The sequence below is a fragment of the Aegilops tauschii genome, chromosome 3 (assembly GCF_002575655.3).
Source record: "Aegilops tauschii subsp. strangulata cultivar AL8/78 chromosome 3, Aet v6.0, whole genome shotgun sequence".
NCBI classification, from domain to species: Eukaryota; Viridiplantae; Streptophyta; class Magnoliopsida; order Poales; family Poaceae; genus Aegilops; species Aegilops tauschii.
The window spans coordinates 270,429,724-270,440,651 of record NC_053037.3 but is presented as its reverse complement, the minus strand read 5'-3'; the positions used below and the strand labels follow the sequence as shown (position 1 = coordinate 270,440,651).

Genomic DNA, 10,928 nt, shown 5'->3' with positions numbered 1-10,928 from the left:
CAAGAAAGCCATCAAGTAGAAAGCCCTTGTGGACTTTCTCGAAGAGTGGATCGAACAAGAGAAACCCATCCCGAGTCTCCCTGAGCATTGGACGATGTTCTTCGACGGCTCCAAAATGCTCCATGGCTCCGGGGCCGGAGTGGTTCTGGTGTCCCCTAAAGGTGACTGACTCAACTATGTGCTTCAGATTCACTTTGACTCCTCTAACAACGAAGCTGAGTACGAAGCTCTCCTGTAGGGATGGCGATTTCTCTGGGAATCCACCGTTTGATGGTCTAAGGTGACTCAGACTTAGTGGTAAATCAAGTCATGGAGGAATGGGATATCCGCAGTCCGGCGATGACTGGCTATTGCAATGTCATTAGAAAGATGGAGAAGCACTTTGAGGGGTTGGAGCTCCATCACGTGCCATGGCTCAAGAACCAAGCAGCTGAAGATCTGGCCAAGATGGGTACCACTCGGAAGATAGTGCCCAAGAATGTGTTCTTAGAGCACTTACACTCGCCCACGATGAAGGAAGACCCTTTCCTGGAAGAGCCCCCGCAACCAATCGATCCCTCCAATCCAACTGAAGTGGACATCCCTGCGGTAATCGACCTGGTCCAAGAGATCCTTGTTATCACTCCCGAGTGGATTGAACCATATCTACCGTACCTACTCAGGCAGGAGCTCCCAGAAGATAAAGCCGAGGCCCGTCAGATCGTCCGTCGATCTAAAGCCTTCACTGTCATGGGAGATCAGTTGCACAAGAAAAGTACTACAGGGGTCACTCAGCGATGCATATCACCGGAGGAAGGGCAGCAAATACTGCAAGATATTCACTCTGGAATATGTGGGCACCATGCATCCTCATGGACACTGGTTGCCAAAGAGTTCAGAGCAGGATTCTATTGGCCCCGCGCCAACAAGGGTGCCCGAGATATATCAGTGCGTTGGGTGCCAATTCTATGTGAATCAGTCGCACAGCCGGCGTCCGGTCTAAAGACTATTCCCCTCACCTGGCTGTTTGCCGTCTGGGGGCTCAATGTGGTCAGACCACTCTAGACCGGGCGAGTGGTTTCACGCACCTGTTGGTGGCGGTCGATAAGTTCACAAAGTGAACCAAAGCAAAGCCGATAAACAAGTTGGACTCGGCCACCGCCATTCAGTTCATCAAAGAGATAATATTCAGATTCGGAGTCCCCCACAACACCATCATCGTCAATGGATCAAACTTCGACTCGGACGATTTCTGTGACTTTTGCTACACCCAATGCACGCAGGTCGATTACGTCTTAGTGGCACACCCGCACTCAAATGGGCAAGCCGAGCGGGAAAATAGACTGATACTCCAAGGGTTGAAGCGTCGCCTCATGCGTGATCTAATGCATGCGACAGGTGCCTGGGTAACCGAGCTACCGTCGGTCCTCTTGGGCCTACGAACGACCCCGAAGTGGTCCACCTCACACCCCATTATTCATGGTGTACGGGTCAGAAGCAGTTTTGCCGAGTGACTTGCTTGACAATTCCCCCTGAGTGGATCTTTACTCGCAAGCCGAAGCCGAAGAATCAATGCAGGATGGCCTCGACCTCTTGGAGGAGGAGCGTGAGCTGGCGCTTAAAAGATCAAAGTTGTACTAACAAGACCTGTGCCTCTACCATGACAAGCACGTCAAAGGGCATGCTTTTCGGGAAGGAGACCTGGTCCTCCGAGTGGATCAGCAGACGCCTCACAAACTGGCACCCCCTTGGGAAGGGCCATTCGCCCTCTCCAAGGTCCTGCATAATGGAGCATACAACTCTACAACTTCACCAAAGAAACATAAGAGCCCAGAGCTTGGAATGCGGACCTGCTCCACAAGTTTTATACTTAAAATAAAATTTCTCCATTGTAATAGTTAGCCCGAATGAACTTAGATGAATAAAAGTATTGCTTTTTCCATATATCGTCTAGTTTGGCCTACGGCCGCGTCCTCACTCAGGTGAATAACTGCATTCAGAAACTAACACATCCCTAGTGGGTGAAAGATAGGAGAGAGCTTAGCTGCGAACCAGCTTTTGCCTAAGTTGAAAAAAATCCAAGTGAGGATCTGCTCCACACTTGGGGGCTTAGCTACGAACCAGCCTTCGCCTATGTTAAACAAACAATCCGAGTGAGGATCTGCTCCACACTCGGGGGCTTAGCTGCAAACCAGCCTTTGCCTAATCTAACAAATAATTCGAGTGAGGATCTGCTCCACACTCGGGGGCTTAGCTGCGAAGCAGCCTTCGCCTAAGTTAAAAATTAATCCGACTGAGGATCTGCTCCACACTTGGGGGCTTAGCTACGAACCAGCCTTCGCCTAAGTTAAAAAAACAATCCGAGTGACGATCTGCTCCACACTCGGGGGCTTAGCTGCGAACCAGCCTTCGCCTAAGTTAAGAAATAATCCGAGTGAGGATCTGCTCCACACACGGGGCTTAGCTGCGAACTAGCCTTCGCCTAAGTTAAAAAATAATTCGAGTGAGGATCTGCTCCACACTCGGGGGCTTAGTTGCGAACCAGCCTTCACCTAAGTTAAAAAACAATCAAGGATCCGCTCCACACTCGGGGGCTTAGCTGCGAATCATCTTTCGCCTAAGTTGAAAAATAATCCGAGTGATGATCCACTCCACACTCGGGGCTTAGTTGATAACCATCTTTCGCCTAGGTCGAAAATAACCCAAGTGAGGATCTGCTCCTCACTCAGGGGGCTTAGCTACAAACCCGCCTTCGCCTAAGTCAAACAAAGCACAAGATGCAAATAAGAACTTTAGGGTTCGCAAATCATAGATTTGATCCGTTCGAATGTCTCAAGCAATAGTAAAACGAGCCCAAGGCTCAGCAAAGTATGCGGTTACAGCAACCACCCAAAATTCCGAGGCAAATTAAATGAAGTGTTTTAAGCATCATGCTCAGGGCTGGCTGGCTCAACGAAGGTCTCCAAGTCGATCCTGTCTGCGATGCGTGTGGCAGCCTTGGTGAATCTCTCCATGAAGTCCTCAAACTTGAGATTCTTGTTGTTCATCACTCAGAGGACCTTCAGTTTCTACTCGTCCATGTTCTTGCAGTGAACACGGACGAGTGACAAAGCCACATCAGCATCGCTTCGGGCAGCAGACTTCTTCCAAGCTTTCACTCGAGCTGGGACCTCATTCGGATGCGTCATGATGGACTCCAGGTCCATCTGGGTCTCCTCACAAGGCTGCAACTCCTTGTCGATCCGGCCCAAGGCGCTCCTCGTCCAAGTTATAGAGCCTAAGGCGTTCTCCAGATGGTCTTCTAGACACAGGATGGCGAGAGCTGCCTTGTCGGCGACGAGCGACCTGGAGGGTTCTAGATTCCTCTCGAGCCTCTCCAACTCCAACTCTATGTTGTAGCAGTGCTCTGATTGAGAAAAAGCAACTCATGAGTTAATTATTGAAGAGAACTTAACAGCTCACGAATTCTGTTCGGACAAGAAGGACTTACAGTCGAGCTTCTCACTCTGCTCTGTGCGGAAATCCTCAATGTATTGCTCCAGAGAATTCTTCTTCTCAGTGAGTGGCGCAACCTTCTCCTCCAGAGTTTGCTTCTCCTGCGCGAAGGTGTCGGCTTGGTCTTTGCATTTCTTCTCCCATTCGGAGGACTCGCCTTTGGCAGCGGCGACTGCAGCCTTGACGTCCTTGATCTCCTCCTCCAATTTGCGAACTGAAGCCAACTTCTCGTTGGTGAGCTTGGTCTTGGTCCTGGCTTCCTTCTGAGCCACCGCCAGGTCCTTCTTGCTCTCCAGGGCCCGCTTCATGGTTTCTAAAGAAATAGAAGTCCTGAGCCTCATTGCGAGTTGGGTGTTCTCGCTACAAACATTCGTCGGAGCGGAATGACTCGGATCAAAAGGGGAAAAGAGTGTGCAACTACCAAATGGAGGAAATGACTTACCTCCCAGGGTTTTCTTCTCCTTCTCTAGTCGGGCACTCTTGAGCTTCTCAATATCCAGGTCCAGCTGAAGGGATATCACCTCCTTCTCCAGCGCAACATAGTGGGATCCCAACTTGCAAGCTCTCTGCAGCATACAAAAGACAGTCAGTCGGAAAGCATGAGGGAAAAACCAAAGTAATGGCCCACTACCACTCATTCATACACTCCCGGGAGGAACAAAGCTAGACCAGTACCAAATCGTCAAGTAACATCTGGCTACCACTCGGCTACACACTACCGGGGAGGAACAAGCTAGACCAATACCAGATCCTCAAGTAATCTCTGGCTACCACTCGGCTACACACTACTGGGAGGAACAAGCTAGACCAGTACCAGATCCTTAAGTACCCTCTGGCTACCACTCGGCCACGCACTCCCGGGAGGAACAAGCTAGACTAGTACCAGATCCTCAAGTGCCCTCTGATCTACCACTCAACCATATGCCCCTAAGTGGAACAAGCTCGACCAGTACCAGATCCTCAAGTACCCTCTGATCTACCTTCACTTGGCTAACTCCCTAGTGAGCAATGTAGAAGATTGAGGACAACAACACCCTGGTGTACCTCCACTCGGCTAACTTCCGAGTCAGACACAAAGGGAATCCCACCTATTGTCTCAACGAGACACCGGCACGAGTGTTTCCGAGCATCCTGATTGCCAAGCGACAGTTCTAAAGACTGCTACCGATTGCCCGCAATCGATAGCAGTCTTGGGTACTACACCCAGTGAGTGCACATAGCGTGCCCCCACTAGAAAGTGACTCGTGTTGAGTTAAAGAAATGGCAAACACCCCTAGGGCAAAACAACTACAGTTCTAAGACCACCACCGACTGCATCCAGTCAGCGGTAGCCTCGGGAACTACACCCAGTGGGTGCACTCAGTGTGCCCCCACTCGATCATGATCACTCGGAAACACTCTAGTCCGATCCCGAGTGGAAGCGACAAAACACAGAAAAAGATCAAAGACTCCTACCGCTGCTTCAAGTCAACAGGAGCCTCGGCGACTACACCTAGTGGGTGCACTCAGCGTGCCCCCACTAGAATATGAACATCCAGTGGGTGTGCCATGTGTCAGTGTCAAAACCGGCCGATCTCGGGTAGGGGGTCCTTGAGGGAGTCCTAGGTTAGGGGGTCCTCGGACAGCCGGACTATATCCTTTGGCCGGACTATTGCACTATGAAGATACAAGATTGAAGACTTCGTCCCGTGTCCAGATGGGACTCTCCTTTGCGTGGAAGGCAAGCTTGGCAATTCGGATCTGTAGATCTCCTCCCTTGTAACCGACTCTGTGTAACCCTAGCCCCCTCCGGTGTCTATATAAACCAGAGGGTTTAGTCCGTAGGACGACAACAATCATAATCATAGGCTAGCTTCTAGGGTTTAGCCTCTACGATCTCGTGGTAGATCAACTCTTGTAATACTCATATCATCAAGATCAATCAAGCATGAAGTAGGGTATTACCTCCATCGAGAGGGCCCGAACTTGGGTAAACATTGTGTCCCCCGCCTCCTGTTACCATCCGCCTTAGACGCACAATTCGGGACCCCCTACCCAAGATCCGCCGGTTTTGACACCGACATTGATGCTTTCATTGAGATTTCCACTGTGCCGTCATCATAAGCCTTGATGGCGCGTCTCGTTGTCAAGGACAACATCACCTCTGGGGGAGCCCCGGCTGTAGGCCAAACTCTTCGACTAGGCGGCTTCGTCATGACCGCCCGCTCGGCCGTTGCGCCGATGATGACTTCTCGGGTCATCGAAAATAGCCTCCACGTCGGCTCGGAATTCGCCGAGCAGATGGATCCAATGGAGCTCTCTTCCTTGAACGAGCTCTTGGAATGCATCGCCGCCTTGGGAGTTGCTACAGACTATGATCGGATCGGGCTTAAACCCGACCAAAGGGAGATTAACTCTCCGCCGGTCACCCATCAGATAGCGGTGGTGGAGGAGCAACGCAGCGATTCTTCCTCTATCTTGAGGACAAACTATGTCCGGATTCCCGAGCTCTCCGAGCATGATACCCGTCTACGGGAGGACATGGCCCAAGCTTTGAACCTAGAATCAGATAGCGGACCAGACCTATTGGGCAACATCCCGGAGCCCGAACTTCTAAGATCAGAAACTCCTCTACCCCTGGGTCTCAGATCGGGTCAGGGTTCGGACTTAAATCTACCCACCCACCCAGATATAAGTGATCTTTCCCACATTAGACAAGAGCCCCAAGAGACAGTACATCACTATTGGGCCAGATTCCTCCTTGTAATGAACAAGGTCAAGGACTGTCGTGAGGAAGACGCAATTTCATTCTTTTGCAAAAACTGCACGGATAAGGGAATCCTCAACGCCATAAGTCACCGTGAAATAGCACACTTCGCTGACTTGGCGGCCGTAGTACAGAAGTATTGTGCAATGGAAAGCGCCTGGAAAACCCAAACAAAATTCTGGGATCCTCCGGCTCTCACTAAACCCCCCGTCAGAAATAAAAGGGTGTACTCTCGTAAGTCACCCGATCCAATTACAAAGAAACAAAATCCCACTGTAGGGCGTAGAACTATATTGGAGGGATGGCTCAATGGGCCATGCAAAATTCACAGCACACCGGATACCACGCCAACACATAGCCTTAGAGCATGTTGGATACTCCGGCAGCTGGCCAAGAGCGGTGAGGATCTCCTCATCAACAATACCGCAGAGCACCATCCCATGGACAATAACAATACAGTATTGACAGTCTTCGAGACCTTCGCCTCAAATAATAGGCGTAAGCGAGCACTCCGCAGCCTTGCCGAAGTCTGCTACGTGGCAGCAATAAATCCATGGAGCAATACGGCTATAACCTTCAATGCCAGTGATGAACCTAAATTCCAAACAGCCCGAGCACCAGCCGCCTTGGTCCTTAGTCCAATTGTGGACGGCTTCTGGCTTACTAAAGTGCTCATGGACGGTGGCAGCGGATTAAACCTCATCTATGAGGAGACTCTTCGGAAAATGGAAATAGACAGGAGCCGCATTGAGCAAAGAAGCACGACCTTTAGAGGGATCATCCCTAGTCGGGTGGCATGATGTGTAGGAAAAATCACACTAGATGTGGTATTCGGCATGCCAGAGAATTATAGGTCCGAAGAAATCACATTCCAAGTGGCCCCGTTCAGTGGCGGATACCACGCCCTTCTAGGGCGGGAGGCATTCACGATCTTCCAAGCTATACCTCATTACGGGTACATGAAGCTCAAAATGCCCGGGCCTAATGGAATCATCACTCTAGCTAGTGATCCGGACATAGCACTCCGTGCCAAAAATAAAACCGCCGCACTAGCCCTCGAGGCGTAATCCGAAGCCCTTACGGCCGAAGAACTAACCGCGCTGCGCTCCACAGTTGACAGGGACGACGTAATACTCGACAAAAGACCCAAGTCCACCTCTTTTAAACCAGCGGACGAAATAGTCAAATTCCAAGTCCACCCAACGGACCCTACAAAAATAGCATCCATCGGGGCACAGTTAAACCCCACAGTAGACACCGCACTACGGGAGTTCTTGCGCGAGAATTGGGACATCTTTGCCTAGCATCCTTCAGACATGCCAGGAATCCCACGCAGGCTGGCCGAGCATAGCCTTAACATTCTAAAGGGGTTCAAGCCGGTCAAGCAAACTCTTCGGCGTTTCTCTGAGCCTATGCGACAAGCCATGGGAGAGGAGCTAGCCAAGTTACTTGAGGCTGGATTCATTCGAGAAATAAAACATCCGGACTGGCTAGCAAACCTGGTGATGGTACCAAAGAAGGACAAATCCTGGCGCCTATGTGTCGATTTCAAGGACCTTAACAAGGCTTTCCCCAAGGATCCCTCCCCCCTCCCTCGCATCGATCAAATTATCGACGCTACCGCAGGACACGACTCATTGTGTTTCCTCGACGCATACTCCGGATACCATCAAATTACGATGGCGAAGTCTGATCAAGCTGTGACGGCATTTATCACTCCATACGGCCCCTTCTGTTTCAACACCATGCCTTTCGGGCTCAAAAATGCCGGTGCAACCTATCAACGCATGATTCAGACATGCCTGGAAACACAAATTGGCAAAACAGTGGAGGCATACGTAGACGACGTGGTCATCAAAACCAGACACGTCGAATCATTAATAGACAACTTGAGGCTCATGTTCGACAATCTCTGAACATACGACATCAAGCTCAATTCGGAAAAATGCGTTTTCGGCGTGCCCGCCGGAAAGCTCCTGTGCTTCATCGTCTCCAGTAGAGGAACTGAAGCAAATCCGGCTAAAATCTGAGCTCTGTCACAGTTGGCCATCCCAACAGACCTCAAGCAAATCCAGAAATTAACTGGATGCGTGGCTGCCTTAAGCCGCTTTATCTCCCGTTTAGGAGAAAATGCACTACCCCTTTATGGCCTTCTTCGACGCACCGAACACTTCGAGTGGACGGATGAGGCCACGGCCGGATTGGAAGAAATAAAAGCCATCCTGGCCACCAACCCAATCTTGGCTGCGCCAAATGTCGGCGAACCAATGCTGTTATATATAGCGGCAACACACCAAGTTGTAAGCGCAGTGCTCGTCGTCGAATGAGAGACGGAAGGACATAAGTTCCCGCTTCAAAAGCCGGTATACTACGTATCCACTGTCCTCACTCCATGCAAATCACGGTACCCACATTATCAAAAGATAGCATACGCGGTCTTCATGGCATCCCAGAAATTACGACACTACTTTCAAGAGTGTTCAATTACGGTGGCCTCGGAAGTACCACTCCACGACATAATAAATAACCGTGATGCCATGGGCCGGATTGCTAAATGGGCTATTGAGTTCCTCCCGTTCGACATAACATACAAACCACGGCGAGCCATTAAGTCACAAGTACTGGCTGATTTCATTGCCGAATGGACAGAAGCCGAACTCCCTAAAGAGTACGGCGCGTACTCCAATTGGATCATGCACTTTGACGGCTCTAAGATGTTGGCTGGTCTGGGGGAGGCGTCGTCCTGACATCCCACAGGAGATACGGTCCAATACGTACTCCAAATATTATACACAGACTCCAACAATGCAGCAGAATATGAGGCCCTGTTGCATGGTCTCTGAATGGCAATCTCCATGGGCATTCAACGCCTAGAGGTGCGGGGCGATTCGAAGCTCACAATATCTCAAATAAATCGAGACTTTGACACCAAGGACCCAAAAATGGCGGCTTATCGCAACGCCGTCCTCAAAATGTCAGCTCGGTTCGAGGGGCTTGAATTCCACCATGTGGTCCGGGAAAACAATCAAGCGGCGGATATCCTCGCTAGCATCGGCGCTAAGCGCGACCCTGTCCCACCTAATATCTTCTTGGAAAGGCTGTTTAAGCCATCCGTGGTATGGGAAGCAGAGACCGGCAACAACAGTCCGGACCTGGCCACAACACCAGATACGGAACACTCTGACATAATCGGAGGCTCTGCCACCGAAATAACGCCTTCGGCCCACGTGATTACGGCTGTCATCGCCCCGTGGACAGAACCCTTCTTGGCCTACCTAACTAGGCAAGAACTCCCTGAGGACCCAAATGAGGCACGTTGCATTGTGCGGCGGTCTAAAGCCTACAAGGTCCACGAAGGAGAGCTTTATAAGAAGAGCGCCACCGGAGTACTTCAAAGGTGCATCTCTGAAGAGGAAGGACGGCAACTTTTGGCAGAAATTCATGCTAGACTTGGCGGCCACCATGCCGCAGCTCGGGCCCTTGTAAGCAAGGCCTTTCGTATAGGTTTTTACTGGCCGACGGCCCGAGCAGACGCACAGGACCTCGTTCAACGTTGCGTCGGTTGCCAGCTTTTTGCAAACCAAAGCCATATGCCGCCTACCGCTCTCCAAACAATCCCCATTACTTGGCCCTTTGCGGTCTGGGGGCTTGATATGGTCGGACCCCTTAAAGGGGGAAGCCATAAGAAAAAATAGTTATTGGTCATGGTGGATAAATTCACCAAATGGATAGAAGCCAAACCAGTTAACACGGCCTAGTCCGGACCAGTGATAGACTTCATATCCGGGGTTGTACACCATTACGGCGTCCCCCATAGCATCATCACCGATAATGGCTCGAACTTTACAGCCGACGAGGTAAAAATTTGGTGCAGCAGCATGGGCATTAAGCTCGATTATGCTTCTGTCTATCACCCGCAAACTAACGGTCATGTCAAGCGAGCAAATGGTCTTATCATGAGCGGCATTAAACCCAGATTAGTGCGATCCTTGAAGGAATCAGATACGCACTGGGTAGAGGAGCTCGACTCCGTACTATGGGGGCTGCGGACCACGCCGAATCGCACTACCGGATACACACCGGTCTTTATGGTGTACGGCGCAGAGGCGGTACTGCCCTGCGACATAATTCATGACTCACCTCGAGTGCGCATGTACGAAGAGAAAGAAGCCGAGCTTTATTGGCAGGACATTTTGGATGCCCTGGAGGAGGAGCGTGACGTGGCAAAATCCCGTTCCGCATTCTATCAGCAACAGGCTCGACGGTATCAAAGCAAAGAAGTACGGGCCAAAACTTATAACGTTGGCGAACTCGTTCTACGCCTACCGGAGAAGAAAAAGAACAAGCTCAAGCCCAATTGGGAAGGTCCCTTCCTTATTGCCAAGGTTCCGACCAGTGGAGCGTACCGTCTGCGGGATGCATCGGACAATCGACTCAAGCCAAACCCATGGAACGCAGCCAGACGCTGAAGGTTCTATGCCTAGTGCCGGACTATGTTTTCGTCTCCTTACCTCCGTCAATTTTTTATATATCCGTTATCTCTCTTTTCTTTCTTTCTTTCTTTCTTTCTTTCTTCCCTTTTTCTTCAAGGCCTTAAAAGGATAAACTGTGTCTTCACTACACAATCCTGACATGCTAGGCGTGCTCATTATACCTGGGGGCTTCTTATACAGAAGCTTAATATAGCTATGTTTCGGGCTCTATGCCC

At 50.6% G+C, this 10,928-nt stretch overlaps 1 protein-coding gene across 1 annotated transcript; it reads left to right on the top strand.

Annotated features, from left to right (window-relative positions):
• The first annotated feature begins 339 nt into the window (after positions 1-339).
• On the top strand, positions 340-1,044 carry LOC109778850 (uncharacterized). The gene has a single exon (XM_020337439.1). It carries the CDS (start codon positions 340-342, stop codon positions 1,042-1,044), a length of 705 nt encoding a protein of 234 aa, XP_020193028.1.
• Positions 1,045-10,928: the final 9,884 nt, after the last annotated feature.

Coding starts and splice junctions, on each gene's coding strand:
- LOC109778850 (XM_020337439.1), top strand. CDS start 340: ATGACTGGCTATTGCAATGTCATTAGAAAGATGGAGAAGCACTTTGAG.